Source organism: Eucalyptus grandis, chromosome 1 (genome assembly GCF_016545825.1).
Source record: "Eucalyptus grandis isolate ANBG69807.140 chromosome 1, ASM1654582v1, whole genome shotgun sequence".
In the NCBI taxonomy this organism is placed as follows: domain Eukaryota; kingdom Viridiplantae; phylum Streptophyta; class Magnoliopsida; order Myrtales; family Myrtaceae; genus Eucalyptus; species Eucalyptus grandis.
This window is the reverse complement of record NC_052612.1, coordinates 42,945,609-42,968,954: the sequence shown is the minus strand read 5'-3', so window position 1 is coordinate 42,968,954 and position 23,346 is coordinate 42,945,609. Positions and strand designations below refer to the sequence as shown.

General features: G+C 38.1%; 3 protein-coding genes across 3 annotated transcripts; 1 reads left to right on the top strand and 2 right to left on the bottom strand.

Annotated features, from left to right (window-relative positions):
- Nucleotides 1-521: 521 nt before the first annotated feature.
- Nucleotides 522-3,761, bottom strand: LOC104421127 (pentatricopeptide repeat-containing protein At4g02750). The gene has a single exon (XM_010032971.3). The coding sequence runs from the start codon at nucleotides 3,354-3,356 to the stop codon at nucleotides 1,848-1,850; it is 1,509 nt and encodes a 502-aa protein (XP_010031273.2). The 5' UTR covers nucleotides 3,357-3,761; the 3' UTR covers nucleotides 522-1,847.
- A 736-nt stretch (nucleotides 3,762-4,497) lies between these two features.
- LOC104421126 (iron-sulfur assembly protein IscA-like 1, mitochondrial) lies at nucleotides 4,498-8,299 on the top strand. The gene is made up of 3 exons (XM_010032969.3): nucleotides 4,498-4,805; nucleotides 7,346-7,463; nucleotides 7,894-8,299. The coding sequence occupies exons 1-3, from the start codon at nucleotides 4,607-4,609 to the stop codon at nucleotides 7,997-7,999; spliced, it is 423 nt and encodes a 140-aa protein (XP_010031271.2). The 5' UTR covers nucleotides 4,498-4,606; the 3' UTR covers nucleotides 8,000-8,299.
- A 1,144-nt stretch (nucleotides 8,300-9,443) lies between these two features.
- Nucleotides 9,444-12,050, bottom strand: LOC104421125 (uncharacterized protein YnbD). Its single transcript, XM_010032968.3, has 2 exons — nucleotides 11,286-12,050; nucleotides 9,444-9,914 (listed from the first exon to the last, which is right to left on the bottom strand). Exons 1-2 carry the CDS (start codon nucleotides 11,827-11,829, stop codon nucleotides 9,682-9,684), a joined length of 777 nt encoding a protein of 258 aa, XP_010031270.2. The 5' UTR covers nucleotides 11,830-12,050; the 3' UTR covers nucleotides 9,444-9,681.
- Between the last annotated feature and the right edge of the window lie 11,296 nt (nucleotides 12,051-23,346).

Sequence of the window (23,346 nt, the reverse complement as noted above, 5' to 3'; positions counted from 1 at the left end):
AGATGGCGACAGCAGTAGTAAATTGGTATCTCGACGCAAGTCAAACAATCTGAACAAACGTAAGACAAGCCCATCGATGCAAATGTTGGATTGCCAGATCGAGGTTATTCGAAGAGCAATGATGCATCCTCCGACCAATCAAGTTGAACTCTTTCTGAATACCATTCAACCGCACTCCCGATACTTGACGACAACATGGGTCACATTCAGAACCATTTCGGATACTCTTAGAGTCGGAAGACAAATCATTTTCCTTATTCAGATAGATGGTCGAACCCTGGTCGGTCGCAGAATAAGTAAGAGAAATGATGTTATCAAATGTTTCTCCCCCACCAGGAGCGCTGCAACATTAACCTTTCTTAGCCAGATGAACGAGTAAGGGCAGATGTGCATACCTCCACCTGTCATAGATTAGTGTTGACAATACTATCTCCTAATGAGTGATCCTGGACACTAGGTTCGTCCACAGAGGTAAGCAGTTGCATCATTTACATTCACAGAGACAATGAATTGTGCAGTGATACCGCAGTAAGTTTAGCTCCAATTACCAATCAGAGAGGCATTTTGCATTAATTTGCATTCAGTTCTAACTATTTGTCATTTCTTCTTAATAAGAAAGATCCCAATTACGTCTTCCCACACCATTCATAGAGAGAGATTTATAAACCAAAAATCCTATCTGGAAGTGAAACTGAATTCTGCTCTGCTTTAGGACTACATTGCAGAGACTGTTACTTATGAGAGACCCGAATCCCTTTCATTCAATCCTCGATCAGTTAAAGCTCCTTGTGAAAGAAGATAAGGCAAGAGGATACTGCACACTAGAGATCAATACTCTGTATTTTGTTATGTCTACATAAAAAAATGGGAAAAGATTGAACATTAGCTTACCAAGAACCTCATATACTGAAGAGCCATGTTTACTGTTTTGGGTGGTTGGAGCCAACCCTCAGTTGTGCTGTTGAATGGTCGTGAATAGAGGCCACAGCCAGATTAAGACAGTAATAAACAGTTGCTTTTACCTCCCTGCTTGCTTGCAAATACACAAGTATGATTATGGGGAGCTCATGCTCCTCAGCAGAAGAGTCTTTGCTAACGAGACTGAAGAGACTGTTCTCTCAATCTGTCCTGTTATTGTCCAAGTCAAGAACCATAGGAGATTCAGCAAATAAGAAATCCTGAAATCTCTTAAGTGATCATAATTCCAAGAAGATACAGGTTACCTTATCAAAAGTTTGACCATGACATACAACAGAAAAGGATTCAAAATTACTCCAAAATTTCTCAATTGACAGAATAAATCTTCTACATATCAAATGCTACCTCATAGCTCATCTTACCCCCCTTTCAAGCCCTCTCTTTCTAAATGTCTTCTTATTATTCCATCTTTCAGGAAATCAAGAAATGAATTCTCTCATAGGCCATGTAGCCGCTATAAGAGCAGGATCCTTTTAGAGGACATAGCATAGGGACATCATGTGTGTGTCAGCTCCTCATTCAACACGGCAGGAGTCCGAGTCTGGAGGGGGCAGAGGATGACCAATTGTTCTTTCCTAGTTTTAAGTTTTTAATGGGTTGGGTTCAAGTGATAACAAAGTAAGAATAAAAAATAGAGACACAATGTAAGGCCCACAACCGAAGCCAACCCTATACGTTCCCCATCAAGGATTCTAGGTATCCCGATGTTAAAGAGCTTGAATCCTAGTAGTGTCAACCGATTCTCTTCACCTTGTTTTACTTTGAAAAAGAGCCTCATTCATTCGACATTGACTGTAATACCTGTTTTAATTTTGAAGATTTAAGGTGTACTAGGATGAAGCTATAAACTCAAATAAAGAGGGCATCATTTACGGTGGGACATCATTTGGTTCAATAACTGCTGCCTTCATTGACTCAAAAATAACCAAAGCCTCTTTTAAAAGTCCATGCCTTGCATAACCAGCAACCATGATGTTCAACGAGACAGAATCCTTCTCTGCTATACCATGAAACACTTCGTAAGCATCTTCAATATTTCCACACTTACAGTACATTGCAAGAAGTGCATTCGCCACAAAACATCCAGATTCGTATCCTGCCTTTATCAGGTATCCATGCAATTGCTTTCCCAATTTCACCGCTCCAATTTCAGCACATGAACTTAAAGAACAAGTCAAAGCCGATCTGTTTGGCCATTCTCCATACCTGTTCATGTCTAGAAGCAGCTGCAAAGCCTCTTCAAAATGCCCAGTTTGAGAATACCCAGAAATAATAGCAGCCCAAGAGATGCAATCACGCTGAGGCATCCGATCAAACATGCATCTAGCTTTGGAAATGTCACCGCTCCGAGCATAGCCCGCAATCATTGTATTCCTAGAACTGATGTCTCGACAAGGCATCACCTCAAACAACTGTCTCGCTTTGTCTATTTCCTTTGATTGCACATACCCCGCAATCATTGCATTCCAAGAGACACTATTCTTTTCCGGCATCACATCAAAAATACGTTTTGCTTCATCCATCATTCCCTTTTGCACATATCCAGACATCAAAGCTGTCCATGCAAATACATCCCGAGCTGGTGAGGCCACAAACAATCTTCTTGCTTCTGACAACTCGTCATTCTGTGCGTAACCTGCAATCATAGTGTTCCAGGAAACTTCATCTTTGAAAGGCATCCAATCAAAAAGCTGTCTTGCATTAACCAACATCCTCCTCTTGACATACCCAGCCATCAGATAATTTGAAGGAATCACCTCCCAATCTGTCTTCAACTCAAAAAACCTACGCGCTTCATCCATCCTACCATTCTCTACAAATGCAGTAAGCATCGAGTTCCAAGATATATTATTCTTGCAAGGCATCTCATCAAAGACCTCTCTGGCCTCATCCACTAGTCCATTTCGCGCATAACCCGACAACATCGCATTCCAAGAAGCAACATCCCTCGCAGGCATTTGATGAAACAACACGCGAGCAGCAGAAACATCTCCATTCCTCATGTACCCACTAATCATAGAATTCCAAGAAACCAGATCCCTCTCCGGCATTCTATCAAACATCTCTCTAGCAAGACCGAACCGGCCGTTCTGCCAGTACCCTGTTATCATCGCGTTGTACGAGACAATGCTCCGACAGGGCATCGAGTTAAAGATGCGAAGAGCCAGCTCGCACTGGCCGTCACGCATGTGGGCAGTGATGGCCATGTTCCACCTTCTCACATCCGCGTTCTCTGATACAGTCGTCGCGCGTCGCTGCCGCTCGTTCTCTCCCGCTGGTGAAGTTTCCTTCGAGGACCCCGACTTGGGTTCTCTGCTTCTCCCCGCTGGGAGCTGACGATGCGAGCAGAAATGTCTGTACCAGCACCGCCCGCGCATAACTCGACCAGTCAAAGTTCTGAAGAGGCTGGAAGCGGTGGGACATGGGTTCCTGTTCTAAACAGCATACGAGCAAACTCGAGATCACATCCGCGAGCTGACGAGCAGCAGCTAGAAAATCACATCACATCACAACTTGATCCTGGCATCTTCGTTCTGAGCAAACCAACACCGCCTCGTTGCAATTTGAAATTGCGCCTCGAAGGATTGCCATTACAGCCGGATCGAACTGACGACATTCGTCAGTCGTTCGAGCAACCTGCGGCTTCACGATGTCCATCTACGAGCGCGCAACAATCGACATTATTGATTCTCGCCTGGAGAAAGAGTGATTTACTGATCTCGCCATACGAGGACATTGCAAAATGCTTTGTTTCCCCCATTTGATGGCTTAACTGGAGATACATTAAATTACAAATTCCATTTATGCTTTTCGCGTTTATTGAATTGGCATCATAATTAAAATGATAGGACTGAGGCTCCCTTTGATTCACCCTTTTCGCGAAAATAATGAGTTAATAAAAATATTTTATTATCAATTTATATTTATAAACATAATATGTGAAAGAAAATAAGACTATCCTAGAAATTATTTAAGACAAAACAAAAAAGACAGAGAAATCATTTTTTTAAAAGTACTTTCTAAATCTTTTTTATATTGTAAAAACCTTAAATGTTTGAAATGTATTTTCCTAAAATGCTCGTTTATAATACTTATAAAAACGAATAAACAAAATTTTAGTTATAAATTATTATCGATAATAAAATATTTTTTATTAATTAATTATTTCAAGTGATGTAAATAATATTTTTTCAAATTATTCATTTTAAATGAAATAGATGAAGTTTGAAAAGTTGCTTTTCTACGTAGTAATTTTAAGTGAGAAGAAAGATTGATCTTGTGAAATATTGATTGCATGTGAGTTAGTCTCCTAAGTCCTAATTCAGAACTCATCAAAACAAAACAAAAAAAGTAAATGAATTGGTCGTCACTCTTCAACATAAAGGGAAAAAAAAAAAAACGGTTGTCCCGTAAAAAGGAAAAAATAAAATAAAAAGAAATGGAGAGGGTAGCACGTGCCAATCACGCGATCGTTCCCGTGCGTCATTTGATCACCTTCTGGAACATATTTTCCCCGGTCGGAAGTTAATTTTCAGACAGTGTGAGTTTCTCGTCCTCGCACGCGACAACGTCTCCGCCTCAAAATTTCTCATCGGCGATCGAGCGAGCGAGCGAGCATCGGGGGGAAATGGCGGCTCCTTCGGCCTCGAAGCTGGCCGCGGCTGCGGATAGGTTCGGCTCCGCCGCGCGCCGCCAGGTCCTCACCGTGACCGACGCCGCCGCCTCCAGGATCCGCCACCTCCTGCAGCAGCGCCAGCGCCCTTTCCTCCGGCTCGGCGTCAAGGCTCGCGGCTGCAACGGCCTGTCCTACACCCTCAATTACGCAGGTAGCCCTTTTCAGCAAATTCGTGTTTCCCGAAATTCTGGGTTCATTTTTTCGGATTGTTTCCTACCGATTTTGATCTGCTTATGTTGGAATCTGGATAAGGTTGGGTTTCTACGGAGGACGAGTTTTGTGTTCGCTTGTGCTGCAATTCTTTTGCTGCAATTCCTTCTTCTTTTTTTTTCGTGGATTGAGTAATGCATTTCGGGAGGTTTCAGTTTCCGTGGGCTTTGTGGTCTGTCAAATTCGATGTAAGAACATTCCTGAACCAATTTTAGGGTTGTTGATTCGTATGGTCGTGTGCACTTGTGGCATTGAGAGACGGGCAGGACAAATTTTAGGATGGGTTGCGATGGCATGATGAATCAGGAAGTATGCATCTGCAGGGTCTGCGGTTGAATTATGGTACAAACTATCATTAGATGCCCCTGTTTTGAGATCGAGTGAATCACCATAAGATATTGTGTTTACCTGTTGGGAATATTGTGTGGGTTGAGGTGCGACTGTATGTTGAGTGGGTAGCCCAGGTAGTGCAAAATTGGATATGTCAAATGGCATGCAGTTTCAATTTGCTAAATTACATGGTAAAACTGATGATGTTTGCATACCGATCCAACAACTAGCATTCTCCAAAGCATGCTTCTAGCGTGTATCTGCATCATGTAATTGGTTTTAATAGAAGTCAGTTGATGATGCTGATGAGGTATCTACCTATCAATCCAGAGTAGCAGCAATCTCATAGTTTTCAAGTGGAGTCTATCAAAATTTGAAATGACATATCTAGCAAGTTATTATGACTATTATTTTTGGTCGTTTACGTTGTTCTGTAATACTTTGTCACATGATGATAAAGCTCTTGTGTGAAAACCATCATTAGAGTACTCAATTTCCTCATCAGATTACTAACTCATAAAAAGAAATAAATCAAGTGCATTAAACTTTCATGACATGATGAACTAAATTCCGCATTTGCATCTTATTTCTTTATATTTTAGTGGAATAGGCATGCTGCTATCATATTTTACTTGATAGATTGCAACTTCATAGAGGAATCACTTGACCTCATTTGAAGTGGTTGAAACTTATTTAGTTGTCTAGAAAATGTCAAATTGCTGATATCATTGTCCATGTGGTTTTACAATTCAATTTGACGCCCAAGGTTGGGCTTCATAACTGCTCTTCTGTGATATTTTTCCCTGGTTTTTGTGCTTGCTTGGACTTGAGTGCATCACTTGTGGGTTTTTTTCCTGGTAAAATTGATTTCTTTAGGAGCAACTGCATTTCCAACTCACTTTTCTGACTTTCTCATAATGCTGTCCCAAAAGTAAATCCTTTAGATTTTAATTGTGACATAAAGGGTTTGAGGTATGTCTAAAACGGAAAGAGAAATGGTCCTGTCCAATTTGAAGAAAATACGAAGGGTCAATACCACTATAAACCCCAAACTATGCCTATTGTGACACAAATATCTTGAATTTTTTTTTTTTGTCACCAAAAACTGTAAACTCGCCCATTGTGACACAAATACACCAAACTTTTTTTTTGGTCATAAAAAACCTTGAAGTTATACTAGTGTGACAAATATACTCTAGATGGAATTGAAATAGAGGGTATATATGTCACGCATGTATTTGAAGTGTTTGTGTCATAGTAGGTATTGTTTAGGGTTTTTATGATATTTGCCCAAATACAAAAGGTCAATTCGTTGGTTGGTAATTTAAATAGTTAATTTTTTACCCAAAAAAAAAAAAAAATTAAACAGTTACTGTTGTTTTTGGTTTGCTGGGTGTTAACTTTGGGTTTGGCTTTGATTTGTGAAATTTTTTAGTAAATTTGGTGACCAGTTTTAATTTTTGGGTCAAAAGCTGGAAAAGCTTAATTAATGTTGCTTAGTGTGGAAAACAAAACTTTTACATTGTAGGTGATTATGAAATATTCTCAGGAATCAGAATGCCTTAGTGTAACTTTTGCTTTGTGTTGTTTTTGTGGTTAAGATACAAGAGTCCAAAACTTTTCAAATTTTTTTCCAGATTGAATGCAACTGCATCTGTCTATATTTGTTAAGCTCCTGTTTTGTGATAGCATGCCAAAGCAGGGACTAGATTCTTTAACAAATTTATCCTTCTTCAGTCACATCTGTTAGCCAATTCATCTCTGGCCATTACCACTTGCCTATGTTCATATCTGAGAGGGTGCGAATACTTACTGTCTCATATGGCAAGAGGGCTGTCAGAGAGTTGTCCTGTGAAGTTCTTGGTCACCTTAAATTTCTGTATAGGATGCTGGTTTACATTTATACTGAAAAAATGTAAAGGTTAACCATCTTTTCATGATGTGTAATGAGACAGAATAAACATTGATAGGAAAAATAATCACAGATTGAGATCTGCTTGTCCATGTATACCTGGACCCCAAAACACGGAAATAAGTAGATGAACCATACCTTGTGAGTTTCAGGCTAGTGATTGATGCTCTTAGTGTCTTTTCTTTTCTGATATATTGATTACTCATCTACTGGAGGAAATTTTATTTACTAATTTTCAGATTCAAAAGGGAAGTTTGATGAGTTGGTTGAAGACAAGGGCATTAAGATTTTGGTTGAACCAAAGGCTCTGATGCATGTTATTGGAACTAAGATGGACTTTGTAGATGACAAGCTCAGGTAACTGCCATGCATCCCATCTATTCCCCTACCATGTACAAGAATTTCTTCTCTCCATAGTTCATATATGAATTGAGCACCCAAAATTTATTCAACTCTCCGTAATTTACAACTTATATTCCAGTCTAGATTCAATGTTATCTGGCGAAAAGGAAATTACTTTAGCAGCAACTTTATTTGCACATTATGTCTGTTGAAGTTGTTTCTAGGTTCTAGTCCTAACATAAATTTATACTTTTGATGGAAGAAACATTGAATAAGTGGTAGTGTTAGTCGATGTGCATCTAGATACTCGTGGAAAAAAAGTCTTTAACTGTATGTGCAGTAGGTTAAGTTATAGAGATTTTTTGTTACATTTCTGTCTGTAATGATCTTTTTGTATTATATACTCCTTTATTTTGCCTCCCAGTGTTGACTAGCTTCTCTGCAGGTCTGAATTCATCTTCATCAATCCAAATTCTAAAGGGCAATGCGGTTGTGGGGAGTCCTTCATGACGACAAGTAATTCAGACGCAGCTAAACGTGGAGGCAGTTGAGGATGTTGCAAATAAATGTCATGACTGAAGCATATATTAGAACACGGAGAAAACCTATTGTCCCTGTCAATGGAAAATATTCAGCTAACCACTGTTTGTTAGATCCTGGCTGAAATAAATAGCATCGCTTCCTCTTTTGTCCCTTTTATTCTGGGGGAAGGTTGCAAAATCTTTTGTTTGTCTGAAGATCTTTTGTCTTGGGGCAACTTCTGTGTATACCGGCTTCATGAACAGATGTGCATTTCCACAGCGTAAATAACAGGCAGAGTTGTGCGATGTGGTCATATTCTCATTTGTGCTTTTGTTTTCTTAGTGTAATTAACATGACCTTTGATGTTATACTTCCTATGTCTGTTTGTCCCTCAATATAATCTTGGTAAATAGGGTATTCTGAACATGGGTCCATTTTCACAGATCAGTGAAATGTGTCTTAATTCAAGCAGGTTCTTTTCGCATTATAGGCTATGGGATTCAGAATCTTGCAGATTCATATGAACACTCCGTTCATCAAGAACAGTGAGAATATGATTTGAGTATACCGATTTGTCATCAGAGAGAAAAATGTCCGATGCTCTTGGTTGTGTATAGACGATCGGTGTTGCTTGTGTCATCTCAATTCCGCTTTACCTTCTGGCACAACATCAAGAGCGGGGTTGCTTCAACGTGTAATAACTGCGATGCAAAATTCCTAATTGGTAGGTAGATACTAGATACCAATAACTTGAAGAAAAAAAAATCCAGAGTCTGAATATAGTGTCTCGGAAAGTAATGTGATTTATGACGTGCAATTCAAGAGATGGCCAGATGCCTTCGCCCCTTATCATGTGAACTAGCCTCAAGTGACCGGCAGATGTATTTTTCGTTTAGACGATTGGACAAATCCTTGACTTACTAGCATGTTTAGAAAGTGATGGGAATATGAAAATTTCTATAATAAGGAATTACTACTCAAGACAGTATGACCTGTGGGCCTTCTACCAACACGCTGCATTGCCCCGTCAACTTTTTACCCCTTGGGAGAAATTTCCCATTGCTGCCCCTGTAGGAGCTGGGGCCATGTCTCCGCCCCATTGTAGCTGATTATTCCTTTGGACCAGTTACTACTATTCTGTTTAGAAACGAAATGTTCCTGGAAATTCTTACTTTCACTGGATCATTTGCATCTATATGCATTGATTGCTCGTACATTCAGAAAATTTCCATCGCATCAAAAATTTACAAACGGATTTCAAAACCCGCAATTTCAACTCAGATTTTTACGGCATTCATTTTCTTCTAGCTCCTGAGCAAATGTACGGTTCACAAGCAAATTTCTCTTTTTTGGGACTTCCAGTGGTTTGACAAGAGGTCTTGTTCCTGTTCCTGCCCCCAACCCCAGGTCACTAGGCTGCCATGTCAGTGGCACTTAAAGTCGCGTCTGTTTCCCGTGTTTATCAAGTCAGAATTGGCTAAATCAAAAGCTCTGTTATTGCATACATAAAAAACCATTAAAAACCATACAACACATGAAAACACAGAGCCGGTTGATAATGTTGCAGAGCCGCTCCAACAATAGGAGAGTATATTTCCAAGGCAATTGGAGAAACGCCAACTGTCACAGAAAAGAGGCTCTAATATAGCACGAATTTAACTGGGAAAAGCTCCTAAACAAGATTTTGTCCTGTGCATTCAGATGTGTCCGATCAAGAATAATTGGATTCACCTGAGGAGAGCGTGGATCTTATTTCTCCAAATCCGGTCTTCTTGGGAGCAGACAACCGATGCTTTGACCATTCTTCCAATGCCTTCCTGTGGAGTCCATTCATCCGAATATAAGGACGTCTTTCCTTTATTATCCTCTCCGCATTTTTCCAGTCCTCTGCAACCCCAAGAGCCACTAGCAGAGCACATGATACTGCCACACTCCTTCCATGACCTGGAGATCAGTTTGAAGAGAAACTTTTCACAAATAGATGCAAATAGTTTGGCTTAATAAGTGCCAACAGAAGAAAAAACCTGAACAAAAAACTTAACAAGAGATGATGTACATCTAGACAAAATCATCTTCCTCAGTAATGTCAAAAACCAAAATTCTGAGTTTAAGGAAGATATCTGTCCCATGAATGACACTCCCAACAACTCCTTAATAGCAAGATCAAGATGTTCCTCTAGTGACAATGCTATGTAATGCTTAACATCATAATATCTCTAATTCAACCACATTATCAAGGTCTCATGTGACATGTTGAGATAACTAAATTTGTTGTCTCAAATATTCAAGCACCAAATATATCATCTCATCCCACTAGTAAGAAAACTTATCCCCATATCTCTTCGTCCAATGACATTATGATGCAAGACATGTATGAATCCGATTTCCATAACTTCCCTCTATACTCAAATCAGGCATTCAAATTTCTTTATCTTGTGTCTGACCACATAATTCTAGTATGTCATGCTAATTGATGCATCCCAAAGTAATCAATTAGACTCAAATAGTTACTAAAGAGTACATGCAGAGCCGCAAAAGACAAGCAATTACACAAACAAGTTGTTAGATCTCAACATGGAGATATCATCTTTTGCTCAAGTATTTCTATGAACATTTTGTAACCAACACTTCAATAACATTAAATATAACAATGCTCAAATCTGAACTAATAAAAAGAATAAGACTCAGAACAACTATTAACTGTTCCATATTCTTTTCTTTCTTTAGATAATGCCAGTATGTTTTTACACGATTTCTAGATCTGAGACATATATATTGACCTTTTTCTGCTTTTGAACAAAACATCTATCAACTTAAATCGTAAAAAATGAACAGCTTGAGCTTAGGGGCACTGCAGGTTTGACAGCTACAGCTTAGGAAAAACTGCCATCCTCAGATAATCTGATCTAACACATAGGACCCGTGTGCTTGATGCGATTTTAGAGATAGACAGCTCGTGCATCAAGAGAATAAACCGAGGAGATAGCCACTTGATATCATATAATTGCTTCAAGGTTTGATACTAGTCACACTAGTTTCTTAATCCCAATCACTTGAGGAGAGTAAATAACAAAATGATTGATTGAAAACTATGAACATCAACTGTGCGACACTGTTACTCATTGATCGAGCTTCATGCAGTTAAAACACTTATATAACAGCAAAATTCCTAGTGCTAGAATTTAGATCCTGGGATATAAAAAAGAGAGATAATTGATCCTACACTATCCACAACAAGCTTTCTGACAAAGTTGAACATATACCGCTCCTAAAAATGCATAATGCTTAACAGTGATATCCATTTTCCTTCCATACCATAGGCACAGTGAATGAACACAGGCTTGTTCCGAGCCCTCTTCCTGCAAGCCCACTTCACCGCGGACTCGATCTCCCCGGGCCCCGGCGACCGCGTGTCCCAAGTCGGGACGCAGAAATACGCGTGCCCACGCAGCTCCGGCCGCCGCGGGAGCTCGCAGGTGCAGTCGACGATCGCGGGGTCGCCGGGGGGCAACTTATCGAGAGACGAAGGCCACCCACCAACGTAGACACCCTCGCAGATCTCGGTGTACGGGGCCTCCCCGCTCCGCAGCCTCCTGATCGCAGAAAAGGCCCTGACGAAGTACAGGTACGGGCCGAAGATGAGGACCGACCAGACGGGGAACGACCCGTCCGGGCTCTTGCCCAGGAGCAGGGGGAGGTTGATGGAGGGGTGGGAAGCGAGGGAGACGAGCAGGGACACGAGGGACGCGTACAGGAACGGGAGGCACAGCAGCCCGAAGCCGCGGCTTCTGAGGAAGGCGAAGAGCAGGAACAGAGCCGCGGCCTTCAACCCGATCAAGAACGAGATGCCCACTCCCATGATGAGCCTTCCCGACAAGAATCGCGCTTCTGGGTACTCACCAATTCAAGCAAAGATTCTACCTTTGGGCTGAAGGTGTATGCCAGAGGGAGGAAGGAACGAACTTGAAGGAACGAAGATGGAGGAAGTTCGGAGGGAAATCTAGGGGAAGAGAGATGGGAGTCGATTCTGTAAACGATGCAATTCGACGCGACCCTTCCATGGCGAGATCGCGATTTCGCGGTTCCTGACGTCGATTCTTTTCTTTGCTTTTGCTCTTTCCGTATGAAGCCGCTCGGAAGTCGAACCGGACCGCCCGGTTCAACCGAAAGTTGTGCAAAGCAAAGACAAAAGTCTCTGTTTGCTCAAAAAAAAAAAAAAAAAGCCAAAAAGTCTATGTGGTTCAGCCCGAAAAAGGTTTCGCAATGCGATAAAAAAATGGGAAAACTATGCTAATAATTCTCCCTCATTGTAAAATATTGTATTGCAAATATATTATAGAGAGAATAAAGATATTGAGAAGAGAAAGCAGGTAAACACCAACAATAGTGGAGAAAGTCAGAGGAGAGAATTTTATTTTCAATATATCATTGTTATGTTTACAACAAAAACTAAGCTCTTATTTATATGAGAACAATAATGTACTTATCATTTTTTTTTTATACCCAGGGAACCCATACAACCCGCAGCGGCGTAAACCCCGAAGCGACGCTAGCGAATGACCCACCACCCCGCTTATCATTAATATCAATGTATCGAATAATGCATGTTTTGGATAGGGAGATGAACATTTATTGTATATGGAGATATACTTATAAGGCATGATATAAATGTAACATAATAAGTACATTAGATAAGATAAATATAATGAATATTCATTCATGTATTTCATAACACTCCCGAATGTGCATTGAATGATATTGTCTCATTAAAAACCTTAAGCTGGAAAAACCCAGTGAGACAAAAACCGAACAAAAAGGGAAAAAGTGTAGAACACAAATATTATTATCTCTCTCTTTTATAGATGTATTAATTGCCTCATTAAAAACTTTAACCCGAAAAAATCCTGTGAGAAAAAACCAAACAAAAAAAAAAAAGTGCAATGCATAGTTCATAATATCTCCCCCTCAATTGAGCCATATAGCCACTGCTGAAACTAGTCATTCTTGCATCTTGTGAACTTGCCGTATACCAATGCCATATAATAATTTCTCAAAAATTGACGTTGGCAATGATTTAATAAAAAGATCTGCAAAATTATTTATGAATCGAATCTATTTAACATCAATTTGTCAACTTTCATGGAGTTCATGAGTATAGAAAAATTTCAGCGAGATATGCTTGGTTCTATCACCTTTAATATATCATCCCCTAACTTGTGCAACACAAGTAGCATTCTCTTCATAAATTATAGTAGGAGAATTTGTAACCAGTATTAAATAACAAGAATTATGAATATGCGTTATAACGGATCTTAACTAAACACACTCTCTTCCAGTTTCATATAAAACAATAATCTTAGAGTGGTTAGAGGATGTAGCTATTAGCAATTGCTTCGTAGAACACTAAGAAATAGCAGTGCCATTATAACAAAATAAATACTCGGTTTGAGAGCGAGCCTTATGTGGATCGGATTTATATCTAGCATCAGCATATCCAACTAAATGAGAGTTAGTGAAATCATTGGAATAATATAATCTCAAATCTATGGTTTCTTGGAGATAATGGAAACTATGTTTAACTCTATTCCAATGTCTTCGAGTAAGCTCAAAACTAAAACGTGCTAATAAATTTACTGCAAAAGCGATAATAATCTCGTACATTGTGCCAAATACATCAAAGCCCCAATTGCATTAAGTTATGGTACTTTAGGACTAAGTATCTCTTCATCAGATTCTCTAGGATGAAATGGGTCATTTTGGGGATTTAGAAACCTTACAACCATAGGGGTGCTCAATGGGTGACCTTTGTCTATGTTGAAGCGTTTAAGCAATCTTTCGACGTATACTGATTGATTGACGATTATTCCACTTGTTTTATGTTCAAGCTCTAAACAAAGACAAAGTTTGGTTTTACCTAAATATCTAACTTTAAACTCCATTTTCAAATACGGCTAACTCTTCTGGAGTTTTAATTAAATTTATATCATTGACATAAACTGCTACTATAGCAAATCCGGTTTTTGATTTCTTAATAAACGCGTATGGGCAAATAGGATCATTCTTGTACCTTTCCTTAATTAGGTACGCACTTAGGTGTTGATACCACATGTAATCGGATTGCTTTAATCCGTACAATAATTTTTGCAATTTTATTGAGAATAAATTACGGAGAGTGCATGCTTTAGGTATTTTGAATCCCTTGAGAATTTTCATATAAATATTAGAGTCTAATGAGCCATATAAATATGCCGTCACAACGTCCATAAGACGCATTCCCAATTTTTCAGAGATTACTAGGCTAATGAGAAAACGAAATGTAATCATATCCATCACAGGTGAATATATCCCATTATAATCAATCCCAAGTCGGGAGAATCATTGGGCAACGAGTCGGGCTTTATACCTAACAACATCGTTTTTCTCATTTCGTTTCTGGACAAATATCCATTTATATCCAACGGGCTTTAAATTATCAAGGATATGAGTTACGGGTCCAAAAACCTCTCGTTTAACTAGCAAAACTAATTCAGCCTTAATTACTTCCTCCTACTTAGGCCAATCTTGCATTTGACGGTATTCAATAATAGATTGCAGCTCACAATCATCATCCATAATTTTATGAGCAATTGAGAATGCAAAAGTATCATCAATGATGATTTCATTTCAATCCTAAATTTCATTACAATCTTTAATAAAATTCTCAGTATTCCAAGGGTTGGTGTTCCTTTCATGAGTTTGTGCCTTTTCAGGGGCAATAAGCTCTTTGGGAGCAAGCACAACGCCTATCGGTCTACCACGCTTCAAGTGCGGGGAATTTTGATCTATTTTAGCTTATCATTTGGGAATAACTATCCTAGCTAGAGCATTTGCGGCTAGAATATGAGACTTTGTTACCTTAGTAGCATCATTAAATGTGATAGCTTGTAAATGGATTATAGGCCGCACATCGTTTTCACATTCAGGAGTTCTTGGGTCTAATTGAGATAATTTTTTCTCATTCCAAGAGAAAACCTTAACTAGTTTTTGTTTTGCAGTCATTGAAGTCGTGGGTATCCCAATTGATGGAAACCTAGTCTAATCAAAATGACAATCTGCAAATCTACTAGTAGAAAGATCACCGGTAGTTAGTTCCAAGAACCTAATGATAGATAGTGAATTAAACCCAACACAAATGCCCAAACGGCATTGGGGACGCATTTTTGTTCTTTTTTGCAAGCACCTATACTGCACAACCAAAGGTGCGTAAAGATGAAATATCTAGTTTATAACCAAAACCTATTTGAAGGGGAGATTGTAAAAGACTAGCAGTAGAGCGTAATCTTATTAGAGCTGCCGTATGCAAAACTACATGACCACATGTTGTATCATTGAGATTCGTTCTCAATAATAGAGTGCGAGCAATGATTTGGATATGTTTAATCAATGATTCTGTCAATCCATTTTGAGTATGAATATATGCAACCGAGTGCTCAATTTCGATTCCGAGTGAAGCACAATAGGTATCAAAACTCTTTGATGTAAATTCACTAGCATTATCTATCCTTATACTCTTAATTGAATAATAAGAAAATTGTGCCAGGAGCTTTATAATCTATGCAAGTAAACATGCAAATGTCACATTGCGCATAGATAATAGGCAAATATAGGACCATCTACATGATGCGTCCACTAGTACCATAAAATATCGAAATGGTCCACTTGGTAGTTGTATTGGTCCACAAATATTACCCTAAATTCTTTGCAAGAATAAAGGGGATTCAAAATTAACCTTTATTATAAAAGGTTTGATAATGAGCTTTCCTTGTGAACAAGCTTCACAATTATAATCTTTGGATAATAATACATTTATATCGTTTAAAGTGTCCCTTTTGTAAATTATTCTACGCATCATTGAAACGCTAGGGTGACTAAGACGATCATGCCACAGTCCAAACTGATTAGGGTTTACCAATCCCTAGGATGTAGTGGCACAGGTTTCAACAGCTTTAATCATAACACAATACAAACATAGAGAAGAAGCTTCTAGCTTCTCATAGATAGTCTCCAAGCCCATCTTATAAGAGGAAATGCCAATATATTCCTTATCTTGCTCATAAATAGTATATCCATTACGGGGTACATCTTTAAAACTAGCAGATTCATTTTTGATCTAATACTTAGAAACGCATCCTCAATATGTAGGATTGCGCCATTTGGTAAAACAATTATGGCATTCTCAAAACCATCAATAATCAGAACAGGATCCGATATTGTATGGATTTGTGCCTTACGCAATGTCATACTCGAGAAAAAATGTCTACTACGAAATATAGTATGTGTTGTTGCATTATCAATCAAACAAACATCTTCATTTTTCTCGGTATTTTCCATTTGCATTTATGTTGACAATTTCAGGTATCGAATATCATAAAATTTGCATATTAGTTATAAAGTCCAATAAAATTTCAAAATAAATATTATATAAGGTTCGTAAGCATTTCATAACCATATTAAAGAACAATAAAAAACAATACATTTAAAGCTTAACAACTAAAATAAATGATTAGAATCATAGAATTCGAAATTCAAATTATCATTCACTAATCTGATGCATCATCAAAGTAATCAAATGTCCTCAAAAAAATCAGAAACATCCAGGGATGCATTCGCTACTTCGGGAGCAAGATAAGTCTCACCAATGGAGATATTGTTAGCTTCAACAGTGATTATAGCAGTAAGATTGATTTCAATGGCATGAGATTCACCACGTTTGCTCATATTTTTTAAAGATGCCTAGTATAGGTCAACAAAGTGCTTTGGCGTACAACAAATAAGTGACCAATACCCAGTCATGCCACAACGATGACAAATACTTTCATTAATCACATTCTTTGACTTTTTTTTTTTGTCATGATTCAGACCAAAGTTAGATTTCCAATGAGGGTTAAATTTCCTATCATCCCTTCTAGCATTATGTTCTTGCCTGCGCTTATAGCCCTATCAATATTTTTCTCAAAGTTAGCATGTGCTTCGGACAATACTTTTGAGCCAACATGTCTAAGATCATAATTTTTTAGCAGCAACACATTAGTTTGCTTGGTAATAAGAAGCACATAAATTAATTTAGAGTATGTGGCAAACTGATGCTGTCGGTATTACTGTTACAATACAATATTCGAAGCATTGAAGGTAGAGAAAGTTTTCTCTAACAATTTTGCATCAACGGGTTTGATACCGCATAACTCAAGTCGAGAAATAATATCAAATAAAGCGGAATTATAGTCAGATACTAATTTAAAATCTTGTAATCTGAGATTTTACCAGTCATATTGTGCTTGAGAGGGGGATAACAGTCTTGGTATGACCATACCTATCCTTCAACCTCCTCCACAAGATCTGAGAGTCTCGAACGAATAAATATTGAGTCTGCAGGCTCTCATGCAAATGACAGCGAATAAAAATCAGTGCATTTATTCTATCTTTGGCATTTGAGATTCTATCATCTGTAATTGCATTAGCGAGACCTTGTCCTTGGATGTGCATTTCCATGTTAAGGCACCGAGATAGATAATTCTTTTTACTCACTTTCAGGATGTGAAATTTGAGCTTTTCAATATTTGTCATAATCTTTGCAAAAATAAATCCTTAAATTAATTATAAAGATTTCTAAATATACACTATTACTTCAGAATGTAATGATACTTTTAGATTTGAAATTGGTTTCAGGCCAAAAAAAATAAAATGAAGAATTGATAGGAGAAGATGAAGTATAAGTTGATTAATAAAAAGAACACATACCTTGCAAAAATTACTTACTCGTCGGTAGATCTTCGTGATCGATAACGTATTGTAAAATATTGCATTGCAAATATATAATAGAGAGAATAAAGAGATTGAGAAGAGAAAAGGTAAACACTAAAGATAGTGAAGAAAGTCAGATGAGAGAATTTTATTTCCAATATATTATTATTATGTCTACAACAAAAACTAAGCTCTTATTTATGGGAAAACAAGAATGTATTTATCATTAATATCAATGTATCGAATAATACATGTATTGGATAGTGAAATGAACATTTATTGTATAGGAAAATGTATTTATAATATATGAGACAAATGTACCATAATAAATACATTAGATAAGATAAATATAATGAATATTCATTCGTGTATTTCATTTATTCATATATTTCATAACATCCCTAAATTTTGATATGTCACCTTTGAACTTTAAATTATTCTTAACGGTTCAAAGATTTTCAATTTGTTCGATCTAGTCCTATGACTTTTCATAACAAAGTCAAATCGGTCATTGGATTTCGCAACTTTTTGTAATTACATTATTACTTAGATTTCACAATATCATTTCATTTTAATCCATTTTGTAAATAGATAAAAGATATGCTGATTGTTTTCATCACCTTTTTGTCTAATTAAATTTCCTAACTTAGATATGTAACTGAATTTAATTAAGAAAACACAAAATGAAAAGGCTAGAAATTTTTATCTATGTAAATGTTTAGGAACAATATTTAAATGAGTTAATACCCTAAAAACTCTAAATCTGTACATGTACGACAAATTTACCAAAAACCATTTATTTTACCCTAAAAAACCCAAAATCGGTACATCAATAACAAATTTACCCTGACTAACCATAAAAAACCATAAATTTGTATATTTATGACAAATTTATCACAAATTAATTTATTCAACCGCCAAAATCTCAAATTAGTAATACCCAATGTTAAATTGCATTGTAAACTATGACAAACGGAGAATAAAATCTCAAATTAATATATCAATCAACTATCACTTGTCATTTAACTTAATAATTTAACAATAAAATTTAATAGAAACTAATATATGGTAAATTTATCATAAGTGTATTAGTTTTGGATAAATTTATCAAAGATGTCGGTTTGAGATTTTTCAGAGTATTAATCCTATTTAAATTGATATAAGTAAAATTATTTATAGATAAATCAATACAATATTCATACATTCTTATGAAGATAACTATTGTTAAAGTAGCAAGAACATCAATTCAAAATAATTCTAAATGAGGTTTTACATTATTTATTATAAAGATCAAAAGCTAACATAAATTTAAACAGCACTATCGTAGCATTTATAACCACACAAAAAAAATGTGATAAAAAAATCATATTAATTCTTGCTAATTTAGAAATGGATGGAAATGAAAAGATATTCTATATAATATAGGTATTATTAGTACCGAATGATTGATTTGACTTTGAGATGGGTTAAATTTAATCATTTTGTGATGTGCTAAACTAAATAAATTGAAAGTCTAGAATTATTTTCTCTTAAGATATAGTGCGCGACATGTGTTGAGGAATATCTAATGTGCTTGGAAAATCAGTAAACTTTATATATATTATTTTTGGTTGAAAAGTAAACTTTACATATGTTAGAATACGTAAGACTAGCCGCGGGCTGTACGGGTTATTCCTCTTAATGCTACGAGGGTTTCTGAAAAAAAGAAGACTATCGCACCTGGATAAATTGAGGGCCCAAAAAGTCAACACGTTAGGCCTCGATATTAATGTTTTTGTTTTTTTGAGCAAGTGCCTCGATATTAATGTTAACCCGGCTGCTTTTGCTCGGCCATACACATCTTCTAAGTAAGGACCTGGTTCGGTGTAGGACCGTCGTACGCCAGTCGGTGTAACTTCTTTTTCGAAGTAAGTACACACGAAGAAGACCAAATCAACTATTCCTTGGGTACCATGTCGTCGAAATACAATTTAAAAAAAAAAACCATCTTTATTACCTTTTTGCCTTTCTCGGCTTTAAAATTTGCAGAATTGACATCATCAACGTTGTATTTTGTATTTTTTTTTTTTTTTTTTGGTCCCTTGTTGTGCATGTATTGATGGAGACAACCGGCAAGTCACAAGCTTCAACTCCACTTGCGGCTTATAAACGAAACGAAGAGCTTCCATGTGAGACCGGATCTTCCTTCATCATTTATGTGCAGCAGCAGTTTTATTCAATGCAAAGATCGGGGAGGTCCTCTCCTCCGACTTCGCTTGCAGTGCCGTGCCAGAGTGGAGGAAATTAAAACCACGCGTGCTTGCTTTGTTTCGCTTCTCCCTTCTATTCATGGAGATGGGACTAATGAGGGAACAAGAAACACCCCTCTCGCCAAAAAAGTCCAACTTGGACTTTCTTCCTTCGGCTAAACTTGCACCTGTTTTTTGTGCAGGGACTTAATTTTTTTTTTTTTAGTCTAATATGATGCTTTCATTCATTCAAAAACAACGAGAATTACAAAGAAACGATAGATAAATTTTCAAATATAAAATATTTCGAGAGTGATAAAGGGGGAAAAGACATCCAATTTGAGGGAGCGTTTTAGTCGAGTGGGCCTTCGCAAGCCAATCTACAGCCTTGTTGGCCTCCCGAGAACAATGGGCCAGCGACAACGAGTCGATTTGGGCTAATATTTCTTTACAATGCTCTATTATAGTCTTCACATTGCATGGGTTTTCAGCCCAGCCTAATACACTTTCCACCAAAGTCTAGCAATCTGTTTAGCACACTAGCTTTTCACTTTGTACTTCCTCTATGCTTGCTTTAGTCATATTGAACTCTTAAGCTTGCATGATAATATTCCTGTTATTTCTTTTTTCCTTTTATTCTCCGAATCAGAAAAAAATGGAAATTCATTTGATAACATTAATTATTTTATTTTCCAAAATAGAAAAGTGGCCACGGAATAAAAAGAAAAAAGAAACATTTCATTTCAAGAATATTTTTAGAAATAAGTCTTTTTTTTTTTTCTTTTCATCGTCCTCCTTTTCTAATCACTGGTGGAGACTCACACCTGGCGGCCGGCTAAAGAAGAGAAAGAAGAGAGGAAAAAATGAAAAGAAACAAAGATGGGGTTAATTAAAAAAAAAAACACCAACTTTAGGTCGATGGACAAATCTGGCCCAAACTTTTTTTTGTCTTGTAAAAAAGCACCAACTTTAGATCAATTGACAAATTTGGCCCAAACTCTTTTTTGTCTCGTAAAAAGCACAAACTTTAGATCGAGTGACAACTTTGACCCAAATTTTTTTGTTTGGAAAAAAATCATTAACTTTCACTTAAATTCTAAATCCGGCCACTCTTAACTTATATTCATTGATTGTCCTTAATCCATGTGCACTTGTTGGCTAACACCATCCATTTTCTTCTTGTTTGAGCTATAGTTTGAAGAATAACAGTGAAACTATACCATCTATACTTCACTAGCAAGTAAAAAAATCTCCCGATTGAATTTCTTTCGCTGGACTTTATTGTTTTGTTGTAATATGAAATTGTAGATCAAGAGAAACCATGGATGAGATCCACCAACCTCACAGCTAGAACATTTTCTTGAAATAAGGTTAACTTCAAATAGAAAGTTAATGGTAAGAGTTAGATTTTGGATAGGAGTGAAAGTTTGTTATTTTGTACGGGAGAAAACAAAAATGGGGCCATAATTGTCACTTAACTTAAAGTTTGTGCTTTTTTACGAGAAAAAGTTCGGGCCAAATTTGTCCCTCGAACCTAAAATTTGTGCTTTTTCATGAGACAAAAAAAGTTTTGGCCAGATTTGTCCATCGATCTAAAATTGATGTTTTTTTTATGGAATTAGCCCGAAAAATCTAAACAAAGTAATAGAACATTTCAAAAAAATTATAAATGGTACTAAATGAGTTATGAATGAACTAAACCGAGAGCTCTGTTAATGCATATGTTCAAAACAGTAAACACCATTAATACTTCTGAAAACTGGAGAAGTTTGATAGTACTACAGAATCACTCCGACGACAGGATTGTCGGAGATGAGATTCTAAAAGTTGAGCACGAAGATAACTGAGAAAGCTCCTACAGAAGATTTGGTCCAGCGTTGCAGACGCGTCGTATCAAGAACGATTGGATTCGCCGCAGGAGAGCGCGCGTCCTACTCCTCCGTGTCCGTTCTCCTTGGGGGAAGAAACCCGGCGCTTCGACCATTCTTCCAACGCCTTCCTGTGGAGCTTATTCACCCGAATGCAAGGACGTCTTTCCTTGATGATCCGCTCGGCACTCTTACAGTCTTCTGCAACCCCAAGAGCCACCAGCAGAGCACACGACACGGCCACGCTCCTTCCATGACCTGGGGATCAGTTTCAAGAGAAAACTTGTCACGAACAGATGCAAAACAGTTAATGAATATTCGCGAACGGCTGCTGCTTTGACGAACACGGGCTTATAAAAAAGGTGTAATCTTCAAACCCCATTACAGAATATATACGACGGCTGGCGCATCAAGAGTATCAAGACAAGAGCTTCATGCAGTCAAAAGCACTTCTACAACAGCATAGCGCCAAGTGCTAGAATTTAGATCCCTGTGATATTTCGCTCCTAAAACATGTGTATAAATCATGATCAACACCGAATTCTTAACAATAATATCCTCTTTCTTCCATACCATGGGCACAATGAATGAACACAGGCTTGTTCTGAGCCCTCTTCCTACAAGCCCACTTCACTGCGGACTCGATCTCACCCGGCCCCGGCGACCGTGTATCCCAAGTCGGGACGCAGAAGTACACGTGCCCGCTCAACTCGGGCCGCCGCGGGAACTCACAAGTGCAGTCCACGATCGCGGGTTCGCCGGGAGGCAACTCATCGCGCGAAGACGGCCATCCTCCAACGTACACGCCCTCCCAGATCTCGCTGTACGGGGCCTCGCCACTCCTCCGCCTCCTGATCGCGGAGAAAGCCCTGGCGAAGTACAAGTAAGGGCTGAAGATGATGATCGACCAGATGGGGAAAGACCCGTCTGGGTTCTTGCCCAGAAGCTGAGGGAGGTTGATCGACGGGTGCGCAGCGAGCGAGACGAGCAAAGACTCGAGGGACGCGTACAGGAAGGGTAGGGACAACACTGCGAAGCCGAAGCTTCGGAGGAATGCGAAGAGCAGGAATGAAGCCGCGGCCTTTAATCCACCCAAGAATGATATGCCCACTTCCATCATAGGTTTTCTGACAAGAATCGAACTACCTGTACTTCACAAATTCAAGCACCGATTCTTTCTTTTAGCTTAAAGCGCATGCAACGGGAATGAACTTGAAGAAACGAAGATAGAGAAAATCCCGAAGAATATGGGAAATCGACTCGCCAAAGTTTAGTGCAAGAACATACCGTGCAATCGACTCAGAGTGATGGCAAGAACAGGATTTCGCGGTTCTTAATGGGAATGGTCTGGATGGGTTCTTATGCATTCGATCATTTATATAAGCTGCTCGGAAGTCGAACCGAACCGCCCGGTTCAACCGAAACTCGGGCACAACAAGTCGGAAGTCTCTATGCACGACAAGTTATTCAACTGTACCGTGTGCTTTTGCTTGATCGGAC